Source organism: Pelodiscus sinensis, chromosome 19 (assembly GCF_052426305.1).
Source record: "Pelodiscus sinensis isolate ZL-2025 chromosome 19, ASM5242630v1, whole genome shotgun sequence".
NCBI classification, from domain to species: Eukaryota; Metazoa; Chordata; order Testudines; family Trionychidae; genus Pelodiscus; species Pelodiscus sinensis.
Genome location: NC_143070.1, coordinates 18643591 through 18658703, shown reverse-complemented (window position 1 = coordinate 18658703; position 15113 = coordinate 18643591). Strand labels below are relative to the sequence as shown.

Sequence of the window (15113 nt, the reverse complement as noted above, 5' to 3'; positions counted from 1 at the left end):
AAGGGGCACCGTACGGCCGGTGCCGCTTACAGCTGCCATCAGGTGCCCCCCATAGGTTGGCGCCCCAGGCAGCTGCCCGGCTAGCCCCCTGCTTAATCCGGCCTTGGCTGTAGCCTGGGTTTTGGCAATACAGAACAGTAGGATTGGCAGAGTGAAGAGCACCATTGGAATGTACTGTAACAACAGATGTAGCACACAGAGAAACTATGAAGATGAAATATGTGATTAAAACTCCGAGTAAAATTCTGAATATTTATATATGCAATAAATAAAGTAATAGAAAATAAAAGTGAGCACTTCTGTGCTTGCAGAATGGGGAGTTACTTAAATATATTTCTATAAGATTTCAAGTACAAAATCATTTTCAAAAGTATCTCAGCGCTTTCACCTTTAATCATCTGGCCTGAAGTGAATATTCAGGAAGGAAAATTTACCCAAGTGGCTGATGATGTGAAAAACCCTGAGGGCTAGGGTGACCCTATTTCCCGATGTTGAATGCTGGATTCCTGGTAAATTTGCTCATATTCAAGTGAACTCAAAGGTAACCAGTCAGAATTGAGCATAACTAAGATTAAGTTCCTGTTAAACAATTACTGCGCAGGGATGTAAAATTTTGATTATTTGGCTAATCAAAGAGCGGATACATCCACTATTTGATTAGCTTCCACCTTTGAACTGTAGCAAGAGCCCCAGGGTGAAAGTGCTGCGGGGAGCACAGGGCCAAAGGGAGCAGTTCTCTGCTGGCCCCGAGCTCCCTGTGGTGTTTCAGAGCGGCAGCACTGCATGGAGCCCAAGGTCTGGCCCCAGCCTCCACATGGCACTGCTGCTTTGAAGCACCACCTTCACCTCTTTCTGAAGCTTTAGGCGTCACAAGCCCACACTCTGGCAAGGTGCTGGGCAGTGACGGAGTGTTTTCATTGCTCAGCTGCTGTGAGGCTGCATGAAGGCAGCAGCGCTGGGCGAGTAGGAGCCAGGGCTCCGGGTGAGGCAGGAACTCACAGCCCCGGCACCGAGTGCTGCCCTGTCACACTATTGGGTGTCCCTCGGCCCGGCTCCACACGGCATTTCAATATTTGACATGTATAAGAGCCCCTGCACCCCTCTCCCTCCTGCAGAGCTGGGGGGAGCCGGCAGCAGCCACTGCTCTCCTGTGCCCTGCTCTGAAGGCAGCCGCCACAAACAGCAACGCAGCAGTAAGGGTAGCCATGCTTAGGGTTGCCAGGTGTCTGGTTTTTGCCCAGACAGTCTGTTATTTCTGGCCCCTGTCTGGTAACTCTCCCGCCCCCCCCCCCCCGAAAATACATGTCTGGTATTTTCTGTTTTTCTCCCATAGAAAGCTGGCAGGGACATTGTTTCCCTGCTGCATCTGGCATGGGGGGGGAGGAGGGAAGCGAGGACTGCAGGGATTCTTAAAGGCACAGCAACCTTTTTTTGTGTTCTCTCTCTCTCTCTCTCTTTTTTTTTTTTTTGCTCAACCAAGTTTTTTTCCTGCCATATTTGAGATTTTTGGTGAAAGCATCTGGCAAGCCTAGCCGTGCTGCAGCCCCCTCTGCAGTCACCTCTGTGACCCCTCCCCACTCCACACAGTTCCTTTTGGAAGTGGGACCCTACAATTACACCAGGACATTTCAGCTTAAGCTATCTGGTATCACGAAATTACCATTTTAAAAATCCCATGACCATGAAACTGACCAAAATAGCCCATGAAATTGGTAGGGCCCTATAGATGGTCCAATGGAAGAATTCTGTCCATCTAGCTATGGCCTCCCCCAGAGGTGGATTCACTACACCAATGGGGAAAACCCCTTTTGTGATGAAAGCAGTGTCTGTGCTAGCCACTCAATCCCCAGTCCCTGGCTCTCCCTCTCCCAGACATTCAGCTGCTGCTGAGCTTCAAACTTCTCCCCTAAACCCAATTAATTGTGTCCTGCCACCCCACATCTGCCTGTCCCCAGCCCACCTGTAGGTTCTACCCCCTGCCCAAAGCACACATCTGCCCCTAAGAATCCTCATGCTCCTGCAGCCCCAGGGATCCTCCAGCCCATAGACACTAGGATGACTGTGGCTCAAGAAGCCCATTCTTCCATCCCCAGTGGGCTGTTTTCCCCTATGTCCCGGTGACACGGTGTGACCCAGGATCCCCAAAGTCCCCCAGGCCATAGCAGACAGTGGCAAACAGGCAGCACAAACCCTGGAGCCATGAGATCAGCATCTCTGCCTCGCTCACTCAGTGCTCCCTGGGGTGGACAGGCCAGAGGCTGCCCAGAACTGAGACCCATAGCAACCTGCAGGCTCACCAAGATGACAGGACAGACAGTTGACATGGAGATGGGATAGAGACTGAGGAGTGTGAGCCAGAGAGGCTGGTCTCAGGGCTCCCAGTGGAATAGCCAAACCTGCCCCTTCCCCAGATATTTCAGGGGCGCAGGCTGAGCTGGGATTCCCATCCCACCCAGAGCCAGGGTCGGATTCTCTCCCTGGGGAGGGAGCCCGGTGAAAAAGTGAAGATCAGGGCCTCATTAGCAACATCGATAAATATCACTTGCCCCTGGTCCCAGTCCAGACAAACCTGGATCCTCCTGGGGATCCGGGGCAGGGACAGGCGAGTCGCAGGGGAGGTGAGAGCCCAGAGCTGACCCCACAACCGCTGCACAGCCCAGATCTCCCCCTCAGGGCTGCGCCTGATCAGTCCCTTCCTCCTCACAGACTCTCTGGCCACCCCCACAGCCCAGCGCTCCCCACCCCCGACCTCCACCTCCCAGAAGTGTTGCCCCAAGGTGAGTCCCTCACGGCCCAGCACACACAGCTCAGAGTCAAATCTCTCCGGGTTGCTGGGCAGTGGCTGCCGCGTCCCTGCCCATCTCACATGTTTCCCATCCTCCGACAGGGCGAGCAGGGGATGGGCCGTGTCTGGATCCAGAGTCACAGTCGCTGGGGAGAGAGAATCAGAGCATGAGGGGCAGAGCTTGGCCCTGGGGCCATTTATCACCATCCCCAGCAGCCCTGCTCTGGTGGGGACAGGCCTGGGCCCCAGGGAGCCACCTCTGTCCTGGGCCCTGAGACTGAGCCGAGCTGTCACTGTAGTGTCTCAGCCTGGGCAATGGGACCCACTTCATTAGTTTCTCATTTGTTTGCAAAGGCCTCGGCCTCCTGCTCCCCCAGCTCGGGCTGCTCTATCCCCAGCGTGGAAGGGTTTAGTGAGGCAAGAACAGAGGAGCCAGGTGACCCCTTTAAACCTGTGTGGGATGATACCTCCCCTCTACTGCAGCCTCCACTCTCAGGCCAGGGTGCAGAGGGGAAGATGCAGCACGGGGGAAGAGCTGCCTCACCCCAGAGAGCAGGGGGTGGAATTGGGTGGGGCAGCCCCAGCCCAGAGAGAAGAGAGGAGCTTCTAGCATCACAGGGAGCGGCGCCAATGGGAGAGCCCAGCCCTGCCCAGAGGAAAGGCTGGATGGGGGAGAAGAGCGATGGGGAGCCCCCTGCACTGGGGTGAAGCAGAGGGATGGGGCAGCCTCAGGGCAGAGAGCTCCATGTGGGCGCTGCTCAGAGAGTGGGTTTCTGTGCAGCAGCCTGGGCAGGATCTCAGCCCCACTGCTGGCATCAGGCATCTTCGTGTGACGTCAACTTGGGATCCCCCCCAGGGGTTCCGGAACCTGGGTAGAATTTGGCCAAGGGGAGAAGGATACAAGGTCCCACAACCTGTGAAGCTGCCACCTTCATGGCCCCATCCCCTGGGTGCCTTGACCCCTGTGGAGAGACTCTGACCCTCCCCCTGGCCTGGGTGAATCCAGGAGGACAGAGTAGCCTCCAGCCCACATCCCAACTCCCCAGAAAGCCCACAAAGGGCTGGTGGAGGATCCAGGGCTCTTCAGGGAAGCCTGGTTCTGGCTCTTGACCTGGCCCGGGGACAGGGTCTTGGGGGAGAAGAGGACAGGGGCCAGTGCTGGGAAGAAGTTGGGGTGACAGGATAGGGCTCTGCTTCGTGACAGGGAGTTGATCAGCTGCTGCACTACATAGTGCAACTACTGCCTGCAAAGTTCCAGGCCTGCCGTTTGTGGGGTGAGTGTGGCCCCCTGCTTCTCAAACTAGAAGCAGAGGCGGGTCAGGCTATCTAACTTTCTACAGTGGGCAGGGCACAGCTCTCTGGTCTCCCAATGCAGGGCCCCTGAGTCTTCTCACTGATCAATGGGTTAGTTTGAGGGCTGGGTGTGTTGAGGTCATTGTGGGGTTGGTTGGTAACTTTAGCTACAATTGCAGGAAGATGCTTTCATTGGAATTTTCTCATCATTTGAAGACTATTTCCACTTGAAACCTCACCCTGTCTGAAAGCTCCCAGGTATTTTCCTCTTGCTCTCTTCAGTGCAGAGGGCAGCATGTCTGGTGAGGGAAGGGATAAGAGAGCTGAGATTTCAGGATTCCATATTGCCAACAACACCCCCAATCTTAACACATAGACCGGGTTTTCATTATAGCAGACACACACTCAGCTATTTAATGTAAAAAAGGTCTGAAGCTTTTTACTTCCTCTTAGTCAGGCACCTCCCAGCAATGGAACCAATCTCCCTGCAGTCTCGCAGCCACCCCAGGACAATCTATGAAGAGATTTGCTTTCTCCTTAACATCCCCTGAAACCTTCAGAGTCCACTGGGTTGGTCTCATTCACTTACTGCCTCTTGTCAAAACCTAGGCCTGGATCCTGCAGAGACTTGGGAAAAGTTACTCTGATGCCAACTTTGGTCCCTTTGCAAACTCTAAACATCCTACTAGTGTCAAAGTCCTGGCTGTAATGTTGAGCGGTGGGGTCTGTTTACAGAGAGCAGCACGACGGGGCCTCGTCCTCCATAGACAGCAACAGGAACAACAATAAAATCATTTTATCCCAGGGGAAACGGAGGCAGGGGAAGGTTGGCTCCATGGGCCAGATTCACCCTGTGCTAGCAAAAGCAGAGAGGGGAGGCCATTTGTGACCCACTGTTCAGTGGCTGCAGGGGCCAGTGCCGAGGTTGGCTCAGGCAGTTCTGACGCCAGCCAGAGTCACATCCCTGTTACAGGCCCCGTGTGCCTGGGCCAGGGCGCAGAGAGCCAGAGGCCCAACTTTACACTGACCATGTCCCTCTGTCCTGCCTGTACCCCCGCCTCTTCCCCTGCCCTCCCCACCCTTGTCAGGGACACGCCCCTTCCCCACCCTCCCCAGGCCCACCCCACCCCAGCCCTCTCAGGGACACACCTTGGGCCTGCAGTTGCTGGGGAGGAGGCACAAGAGGCTCCTGTGCTGGAGGGACCCCTCACCATGGGGGAGGGGCTTTCTCCTTCCATGCAGCCCCTTGGCCCAAACTGGCTGCCAGACAGGACCAGAGCTCAGTGCGGGGCTGGGACCAGCTCTAACCAGTGGCCTGTAATTAAGGGACTAGACTTTGGGAGTTCACTTTTAGGCCCCTGGGCCTGATTCTCAGCGGGCTGGGGCCCTTAGGGTTGCCAGGTGTCTGGTTTTGAACCAGACAGTCCAGAATTTGAGCTTTCTGTTTGGGGAAACAAATTGAGAAAATAGAAATAAGAAAATAGAAATGTCCAGTATTTTCTAAATAAGATGTAGATTGTGATGGAATATCAAGTGTGTCTGGGATTTTTGTTGAAACCATTTGGCAACCCTAGGGGCCCTGCTGCTCCCACTGACTCCACCTGCAGCTGTGGAGGCTGCACAGCCCTGGGGCACCTGTCCTGCAGCTCTCTAGTTCGAAGGGACACACACAGGTGCCCAAATGAAGGGATTTTGCTGAATTTGGGACTGAAGATTGACTTTTGGCAAAATCAGGAATTATCGTGAGACACCCTGCCACCTGGGCCCCGCTACATCTGCTCCATTTCTCTGCTTTGCACTAGTTATTGTATTGAATACTGAGAATTTAGTACAAGGGTCGCTTGTTATTCATAAGTTTGGACAACCCAAGACTGCCCATTTATGCTGAGTGACTTGGCTTTGCCCTGGTGAGCAGTCTGTTTGTCGCAAGGGAAGTGATACCAGAAGTGACTTTGTTATGAAGTGATTTGTTTAGCGGTTGCTCTGGGGGTCAGAGAGATGAATTGAACATGCAATGTGCTTACAGACACCATACACCCAAACTGCACGGTCACAAAGTGATTTGCAAAGTCCAAAACCACTGTGCTGAGAAAAGTGACAAAACGACCTATAGGTAATCACTGATTATAATCAATAAATTAGAAAGTAGAACAACATGAAAATAGTGTGGACAATAAAATCCCTGCTAATTAATAATTTACTGTGTATGTATTCTGTCAGTGATAAAAGATAGCTAATGTTGCTAGCACTCAAAGGTGATTAGAAAAGGATCCATAAATATATGATGCGGATGTGTATAGTATGCTTAATATTGTAAGCGGAAGACAGAGCTTCGTAGAGGAAATTCCCAGTGACTTGCCTACACCCCAGGAGAAGGGAACAGGTGAGTACTTCGTTCCATCAGCCACTGCTAATAGCAAGTATGCCCAGTGGCTGGTGACGGGATACCAGCCAGGGAGGGCTTTGAGTTAGACAATTCTTTGCCAAGTGTCTGGCAGCTGGGCCTTGTAAAATGCTCAGCATCCAACTGCCACCCTATCTCGTGTTGGGAAACAACTTTCCCCAGGTCAGACTGGCAGAGGCCATGAGGCATTTCACCTTCCTCTGCATTATGGTGCGCACGTCACTTGCAGATTTAAACTAGAGTAAATGTTAGCTTCTCTGTCTCTTGAAGTCCTTAAATCATTTGAGGGCTTCAGTCATTCACTCAGAGTTTGGAGGTCATTGCGGGGGTGGGTGGATGAGGTTCTGTGGCCTGCAACATTCAGGAAGTCAGATTGGCCTTAAAAATCTATGAGTCATTTCTTACTTTAATATTAAGTCCACTGGCAAGACATGACACAAATAAGGGGATAAATTAAGCAACCTGTGTGGCTTGGATCCCAAGAGTGTGGAATTCTTACCTCACAATTAAACAGATCCAGAATCTAATTATGAACCAATTGACGAGAGTCATTCTCCTCCCACATTCCCAGAAGCTTATCTTGATTTCCCTTCCTAGATCCTGATTTCCCTTCCTAGATCCTTTCTCGGTACCTTTGAACTTCCTCAGAGTCTTCATTAGAGCAACAGTTTTCTGGGAGAAATCACAGAGTTTGTTTTCCACTTCAGGAGAAATCTTCTCTGGCTGCTGGAATCTCCCCTTCTCACACCTGGACAAGAACAATTTGCATTTAGTGACTCAAGTGCTGGCTTGTGAGTTGCTGCTCCAATGGGCCTGGAGTTAGAATTTCTCTGCTTTTTCCAGCCTGAGAGCAGGTGCAGCACAGCCAATAGCCATGTAACATTCCCCTCAAAGGTCCCATTAATAGTCTTCACTTCTGGCCTGGAAAGACCAGCTCTGGGGACAAAAGGGGAACTGAGTCTCCACAGCCAACTCTCTCCTTGGCCTCCAGGCGCTGAGGGATGGGAGGTTCCCAGGTGAAGAGCTGTAAGAATCTGCCCATTAGGGACTAGACTGAGACACCAGCTCTGCCCTCCTCAGCCCATTCCACACAGGTCTCCAAACAGCCCTCAGATGGGAAAGACTCTTGGTCCCTGCTGCCCTGGGCTGAATGGTGCCCAGTAGTAACAGGCCCATGTTTCACCCCCACAGTCCTGAGGCAGCCAGTCCCTCAAAGGTGACAGCTCCAGGAAACTCTTGAGGTCAGACTGTGCCTCTGAATGGAGAATTCCAGAGTCTGCGGTGCAGGGATAAGACCTTTAGGCTAAAGTGGTTCAGGGAGATTTGTCCCCAGTCTGTGACCTTCCCCTCACATCTGGCTGTGGGGGCCCTGGGGAGATGTGGTGCAAACATCACCATTAATCTCTTCCCCAGTGCTGGAAAGCGTGAGGGAGAGTGAGAAAGAGACACTTACCTGCTCAATGTGCTTTTCACATCCTGGAGAGAGAGAGAGAGAGAGAGAAAAGCATCTAAGTCCCATCTGACACACACAAGGGGACTCATCCAACATGGAAGGGAATTTGTAAATATGTCAGACAGATTCCCTGCCCTGGCCCTAGGGCCACGGATCCCCTGAGCGTATGGGGCTTTGCCATGTCTAAGATCTCTGTGCCTGTAACTCTGCAAAGCACAACAGTCACTCATGTGTCAGCAATGCACATGCCGACTTCACCAAGATCGGAGGGTTGGACCCCAGCTCTTGTGATTCAGTGGGGAGCTGGGATGTTTCTCCCTCAGTCTCACCTGCAGGAATTCACTCGCTGGCTTCTGACACTTCCCCTCCAGCTCATCAATCCACTCGCTGAGACAGGAAATTTGCGTGGAGAGTTTCCTGACAGCCTCAGTCTGGAGACTTACGATCTCGTTGTCCAGCTTCTCCAGCTGGGCCAGCAGGAGTCGCTCTTGTTCCTCCAGGAACTGCCGCAGCTGCTGAAACTGAGCCACAATCTTCTGCCTCTTGGCTTGTGTCTGTTTCTGTGTGACAACAGGAAAAGGGCTGGTCAGGAACATGGATGGAGCCTGGGGCTCTTTCATGAGGAGCTGAGAGAGCAGCAGGGAGAAGCTCTCTGAAAGCCCTCAAGGACAGACATTAACTCATCCACTGAAACGTGCATGGCCAGTAGAAACAAAACCTAATTGTGGACATTCTGCTAATCAGCTGGGCAGCATTTGACTCCCTCCTGAGCTGCGGCCCAAGTGCCCAGTTTACTAGGAACGCTGCTCAGCACCACACCGAGGCTATGTCTAGACTGCAAGCTACTTTCAGAAGCAGCTTTTCTGGAAGAGAACTTCTGAAAAAAATTCTTCTGAAAGAGCATGTCCACACTGCCAAAGCACATTGAAAAAGATCTGCTCTTTCGAAAAGTGGTGGGCGCTCTCTTGCATGTAAGCTGTGATTGCTATGGATGGAATAGCTACCAGGGCACCTGGGCTTTTTCCTCTTCTTTCGAAAGAGCTCCCTCTTCCCTGTCCACACATGCCTTTTTCTAAAAGAGCTTTTTGGAAAAAGGCTTCTTCCTTGTAGAAAGAGGTTTACCAATGTTGGAAAAACCTCTTGATTTGTTTCAAAAGAACATGATTGCACTGTAGACATAAGTGAAGTTTTTCCAAAAAAAATGGCCGTTTTTCCAGGAAAACTCTGTAGTGTAGATAGAGATAGAAACAGCAGGGGAGAAAAAAAGAAACAAAGATGCTAATGCGGGAGATGAGCAGACACAACAAGCAGCCCTTCCCAGAGACACTAGGGGAGGATTTCTGGGAGAGCCGTAAGAGCTGGATATTAACTCACCCCCTGCAATGGAAGCTCAGGGCCTGTCAACACATGGCTCTAATCCAGCAATCTATGATCATGGAGAAACTCCGTATCTCACCATTCCAAGGCCACAGAGGAGTCCAGCCCCAGCCAGCCCTCCCACTGCCTGTCCCTGCTGGTCCATAACCACAGGCACCTACCAGATACTCCTGGCTTCTCCTCTCTCCCGTCGCTTTCCATCCCAGCAGCTTTTCTCTCTCTTCTCTCAGGGTCTTCAAATGGGCCTGGATTTTTCCCTGAAGAAACAGAAATAAGTTGGGAGGTTTCATCGTGGGAGCTGAGAGGGGTGTGGAATGGGGCATTTTCCCACTCAAACCCAAGGGACTTGGTCTCAGTCACTGTGTGACAACAGGGCCCACCAAGGAGGTGAAATGTTATTAATGCAGACTGGGAGTGTGAGACAACTTGTGACACATTCAGGTTCAGGTATTTTTGTAATTAGTGAGAGATCTCAATTATCACCAGCCTTTACTGGTATTTATGAATGGCTTGGTGGTACAGCCTGTAACGGGGCACTGGGGTCACATGAGAGGGGTAAAATCAATACATGTTAGAGAAGGTTTAACTAAGTGATACAAATCACAGACGTCCTCTGTGGCACTCTCTCCCTGTCCTGCACAACTCAGCATTAGACGTAACTTCGTCCAGTGAAAAAGGGACAGTAGGAGACTGAGGATGCAGGAGGACCCCTGTGAGGATGGCAGGGGGGTGGCACCTCCACACAGAATGATGCAGATGGGGATGTTCTGAAAAAGGCAGGGACAGGCCCATGGAGGCCACCCAATACAGGCGAGGGTGAACCCGGGCATGTCCTGTGTTCTGGGGATGGGTCAGTGACCCCCCCCCATTAGACATGCAGATTTGTATAAGAAATGATGGGGGGTTGCCCAGTACTGTCCTAAACCTCTGCAGTGGCAACACCCTCTGGGCCAGGTACTCGCTGCCCCAGTCTCTTTGTAGCCATGTAGCTAAAATGTAGCTTTATGCAAAGTAATATGCCTCAGTGTACTTTACCAGCCACCCCTTCTGAAAGCAGAAAGGACCATTGGTAAAGTGCCCCAGACAGAATTTTCTGTTTAAAGCGGATTTCAAGGCAGGGATAGAATTTTATAATTCTCCTTTAAGTTTTAAGATTAGTATTGTGAAAAAAATCATCCCCTATTACTTAATTGTAATTTGATGTCCTCATTCAAATGTGCATATTGCTTCTCTATAACCAAGAAATCAACCCCCAGCCTTGTTACATAGGAGAGAGAGATAAGTGCAAAGGCCACTGGACCAAATGTTCCGGGAAGAAGCCAAGAACAGACAGAGATGCTGACAATTGCTGTATAGCCCCACTGAGATGTAAGCAGTAGGCAAATCGACACCTCTGAAAGAAGGCAAGCGCTTATCAATTAGGATAAAATATTTGTGATCAAAACCAGCTTAGTGTGTCAGAACAAAGAAGATAAAGAGCAAGAGAAACAACTGCAGTTAAACATCTGTCAGAAAAACAGCAGGATGATGCAAAACCCACTGATTCTGGTGGGAAAGAACTATTATAAAAGGAGAACGGGTTTGCTTTAAGAGCAGTGGTGTCCTGCCATGACTGGAGCATCAGCCCAGACCAATAGACCCCAGCTCCTCGGCCCATGATCAGTCCACAGACCATGGAATATAACATTGATGTGAGAAAGAGACAGAGTGTGTGGCTGCGTCTAGGCTGGCATGATTTTGCTCAAATACTTTTAACGGAAAAGTTTTTCCGTTAAAAGTATTTCCGCAAAAGAGCGCCTAGATTGGCATGGATGCTTTTGCGCAAAAGCATCCGTGCTCAGTATACATGCGCTTTTGTGCAAGAAAGCTCCGATGCCATTTTAGCCATCGGGCTTTCTTGTGCAAAAAATTAAGGTGCCTGTCTACACTGGCCCTCTTGCGCAAGTATTCTGGCCCTCTTGCGCACGTATTCTTGCGCAAGAGGGCTTATCCCTGAGCGGGAGCGTCAAAGTACTTGCGCAAGAAGCACTGAATTCTTACATTAGAACGTCAGTGTTCTTGCGCAAATTCAAGCGGCCAGTGTAGACAGCTGGCAAATTTTTGTGCAAAAGTAACTTCTTTTGTGCAAAATCTTGCCAGTCTAGACACAGCCTCTGTGTGTGTGTGTGTGTGTGTGGGGGGGGGGGGGGGGGGGGGGGGGGGGGAGAAGGGGGCCTGGTACAGCTCCCAGAAGCAGTGTACTGCTCAGGGCAGAGATGGTCCCTCACTGTGTTTTGTGCAGAGTCCAGATCCCATTTGGGGTCTGTCAAGGCTACTGTGATGCAAATACAAATAATAAATTCCATTAAACATTATTCTTTTAAAAACTAGAGATTGTAATTTCCCTGTCTGCAGTCACACAGACTAGCCTGCAATTCTTGTGATTACACCTCACTGAGGTACGTCTACACTACAAAGTTAATTCGAACTAACAGATGTTAGTTCGAATTAACTTTGATAGGCGCTACACAGGCAAACCGCTAATTCGAACTTAATTTGAACTAGCGGAGTGCTTAATTCGAACTACGTAAACCTCATTCTATGAGAACTAACGCCTAGTTCGAATTAAGTAGTTCGAATTAAGGGCTGTGTAGCCACTTAATTCGAACTAATGGGAGGCTAGCCCTTCCCAGCTTGCCCTGGTGGCCATTCTGGGCACCACCAGGGAAACTCTTCTGTCCCCCTCCCGGCCCCGGAGCCCTTAAAGGGTCACAGACTGACTACGGTGTCCGTGCCAGGTACAAGCCTGCCAGCACCCAGCCAGCAGACCCTGCACCTGGCACGGCACGAGCCAGCCACTTGCTGCCATCCAGCTCTCCGCCTATTCCTGGGACCAGGCTGGCAGCGCCCAGGAGCATGCCCGGGGCCGCAAGAGGCGGGCGCCCGCCTGGTCTGGTGCGGAGATCGTGGACCTCATCCAGATTTGGGGGGAAGCCTCCAACGTCCACGATCTCCACACTAGGCACAGGAAAGTGGCCGTCTAGGGCAGGATAGCTGCCAGCCTGGACACCCAGGAGCAGGTTTGCATGAAAATCAAGGTGGTCCAGTGAGACCCCCCCTCCCCGACCCTGAGCCCTGAGCTTAGAACATAAAAACATAAGAACGACAGTACTGGGTCAGACCAAAGGTCCATCTAGCCCAGTAGCCTGTCTGCCGACAGCGGCCCACACTAGGTACCCTGGAGGGGATGGACTGAAGACAATGACCAAGCCATTTGTCTCGTGCGATCCATCTCCAGCCTTCCACAAACAGAGGCCAAGGACACCATTTCTACCCCCTGGCTAATACCACTCCATGGACCCAACCTCCATGAATTGATCTAACTTCTCTTTAAACTCTGTTATAGTTCTAGCTTTCACAGCCTCCTGCAGCAAGGAGTTCCACAGGTTGACTCTTTGCTTTGTGAAGAACAACTTTCTGTTATTAGTTTGAAGCCTGCTACCCATTCATTTCATTTGGTGTCCTCTAGTTCTTCTATTATAGGAACTAATGAAGAACTTTTTTTTATGCACCCTCTCCACGCCACTCATGCTTTTATAGACCTCTATCCTATCCCCCCTCAGTCTCCTCTTTTCTAAGCTGAAAAGTCCCAGTCTCTTTAGCCTCTCTTCATATGGGACCTGTTCCAAACCCCTCACCATTTTAGTTGCCCTCCCCTCTCCCACCCATTCTCTTCCCCTCTCCCACCTCCTTTTCCCAGTCTCCCCGAGTTTGGCTCAATAAAGAGTGTTTCTATTTTTGACCACACGTCCTTTATTTTGTACATCAGGAAGGGGGACTAGGGAGGGCTAAGTGGAAGGAGATGAGGGAGCAATGGGGTACGGGCCCCTGATGGGGAGGACTGGGGTGGCTCTGCAGGCTCCTCGGGGTGGAAGCTCTCCTGCAGCCCCCCAATTGACCCCGGATGGCAGCCTGCAGCAAGTGCAGCCGGGCTGATGGCTGAGTGCTGTGATGTGCCAAGTGTGGGCATTCAGGGCACTCCAAGCCAGGATTGCTTTGCTGTCCCTCATCGAGTTAGACAAGCAAGTGGGGAACCCCTGAGAACTGTCTGTCCGGGGTGGGGGTCGGGTCCCTTTAAGCACAGCCCTCGGCTAGCCTGAGACAGCAGCTCCACGCTCTAAGTCCTAACCTGATGCCCTGCCGGCACTGCTTCCGGCCATCCTTAACCTCGGTTCAGGATCCACTCAATGTGGACACGCTAATTCGAATTAGCAAAACGCTAATTCGAACTAGTTTTTAGGTCTAGATGCACTAGATTGAATTAGCTTAGTTTAAGCTAACTAATTCGAATTAAGTTAGTTTGAATTAGTGCTGTAGTGTAGACACACCCTGAGGCTACGTCTACACTGGCCCCTTTTCCGAAAGGGGCATGCTAATTTGACAGGTCGTAATAGGGAAATCCGCGGGGGATTTAAATATCCCCCGCGGCATTTAAATAAAAATGTCCGCCGCTTTTTTCCGGCTTTTAGAAAAGCCGGAAAAGAGCGTCTACACTGGCCCCGATCCTCCGGAAAAAAGCCCTTTTCCAGAGATCTCTTATTCCTACTTTGAAGTAGGAATAAGAGATCTCTGGAAAAGGGCTTTTTTCCGGAGGATCGGGGCCAGTATAGACGCTCTTTTCCGGCTTTTCTAAAAGCCGGAAAAAAGCGGCGGACATTTTTATTTAAATGCCGCGGGGGATATTTAAATCCCCCACGGATTTCCCTATTACGACCTGTCAAATTAGCATGCCCCTTTCGGAAAAGGGGCCAGTGTAGACGTAGCCTGAGTGTTAGCACCTTCCCTCAGAAAAAAGTTCCCTCATTTCCCCTGTGGGAGCTGCATTTGAAAAGGACTCAGCATCTCAGATAAAACTTCCTCAAATCTGGTATTTTTCAATACTTAATATTTTGCCTCTTTTGTCACCTGGCCAGAGCATTTATTAAGGGAAATGTATAACACACCAGGAAGGCTTTAGTTGACTGAATCACACTAGGCCAGGGAACAGTCAGTGAAATTAGCCTGTAATTAACATCCAGACTTATTACCCATTACACGGGGCAGTGATTCCCTACCTTATACTCCTGGGCAGCCTCCTCTATGGGGAGCACAATGTGAGTGCGATGAGCCCGAGACTCTCTGCAGATCACACAAATGGGAGTTTGATCCTCCTCACAGAACAGCTTCAGTGCCTCCTGGTGCTCCCCACACACCACATTCCCTCCTATTTTCTGCTCTGCTTCCAAACTCAGCTGCTGGGCTATTTCCACCACTTCTGCCAGCTGCCTGTTGGGCTGGAGGTGTCTCTGCTGCACAGTTTCGCTGCACTGCAGGCAGGAGGTGGCTGGGCCGGGTCCCTTCCAGCACCGGCTGAGGCAAGCCCAGCAGAAATCATGCCCACATGCCAGAGTAACAGGAGCTGTGAAATACTCCAGACAGAGGGGACACGTTGCTTCCTCCCAGAGATCTTTCACAGGGCTTGCTGCAGCCATGGCTCCCTCTGCACTGGGGAAGAGGATGAGTTTCGATTTCCTGAGTTCAAGCTCTGCCCCGCCTCCAACAACAACTGGCTGTTCTCCTTCCTGGAGCTGACTCAGGCTGTTTGTTGGTGTGGTAAGGGCCGCTCTTACCCATGCCATCCCTAGGGCTATCCTTCTCTCTCCCAACTGTGGGGGTTGGGAGCAGGTCCCTGCAGTATAGCCACCACTCCTGGGACTCCCTCCTGTGCTGTTTTTGCTCTAACACAGATACAACACACTCTCAAACTATTTGCTCTCTGTTAC

The 15113-nt window shown here is 51.1% G+C and overlaps 1 protein-coding gene across 2 annotated transcripts; it reads right to left on the bottom strand.

The window, feature by feature from the left end:
* Positions 1-238: 238 nt before the first annotated feature.
* On the bottom strand, positions 239-15113 carry LOC102451820 (zinc finger protein RFP-like). 2 transcript variants are annotated; one of them, XM_089771064.1, is made up of 8 exons: positions 14406-15113; positions 9474-9569; positions 8265-8495; positions 8070-8141; positions 7936-7958; positions 7115-7230; positions 4318-4377; positions 239-2931 (listed from the first exon to the last, which is right to left on the bottom strand). In XM_089771064.1, exons 1-8 carry the CDS (start codon positions 14967-14969, stop codon positions 2417-2419), a joined length of 1677 nt encoding a protein of 558 aa, XP_089627190.1. In that variant the 5' UTR covers positions 14970-15113; the 3' UTR covers positions 239-2416. The 2 variants fall into 2 exon arrangements, with proteins under 2 accessions (XP_089627190.1, XP_075769749.1); XM_075913634.2 differs by lacking the exon at positions 8070-8141 and having other exon boundaries at positions 14406-15112.

Excerpts from the sequence above, each read along its gene's own strand:
- LOC102451820 (XM_089771064.1), bottom strand. The coding sequence starts at position 14,969 with ATGGCATGGGTAAGAGCGGCCCTTACCACACCAACAAACAGCCTGAGT. Across the intron at positions 8,496-9,473 it reads GGAGAAGCCAGGAGTATCTG|AAACAGACACAAGCCAAGAG; the intron begins GTAGGTGCCTGT and ends GTTGTCACACAG. Across the intron at positions 7,959-8,069 it reads TCCGTGGCCCTAGGGCCAGG|GATGTGAAAAGCACATTGAG; the intron begins GCAGGGAATCTG and ends CTCTCTCTCCAG.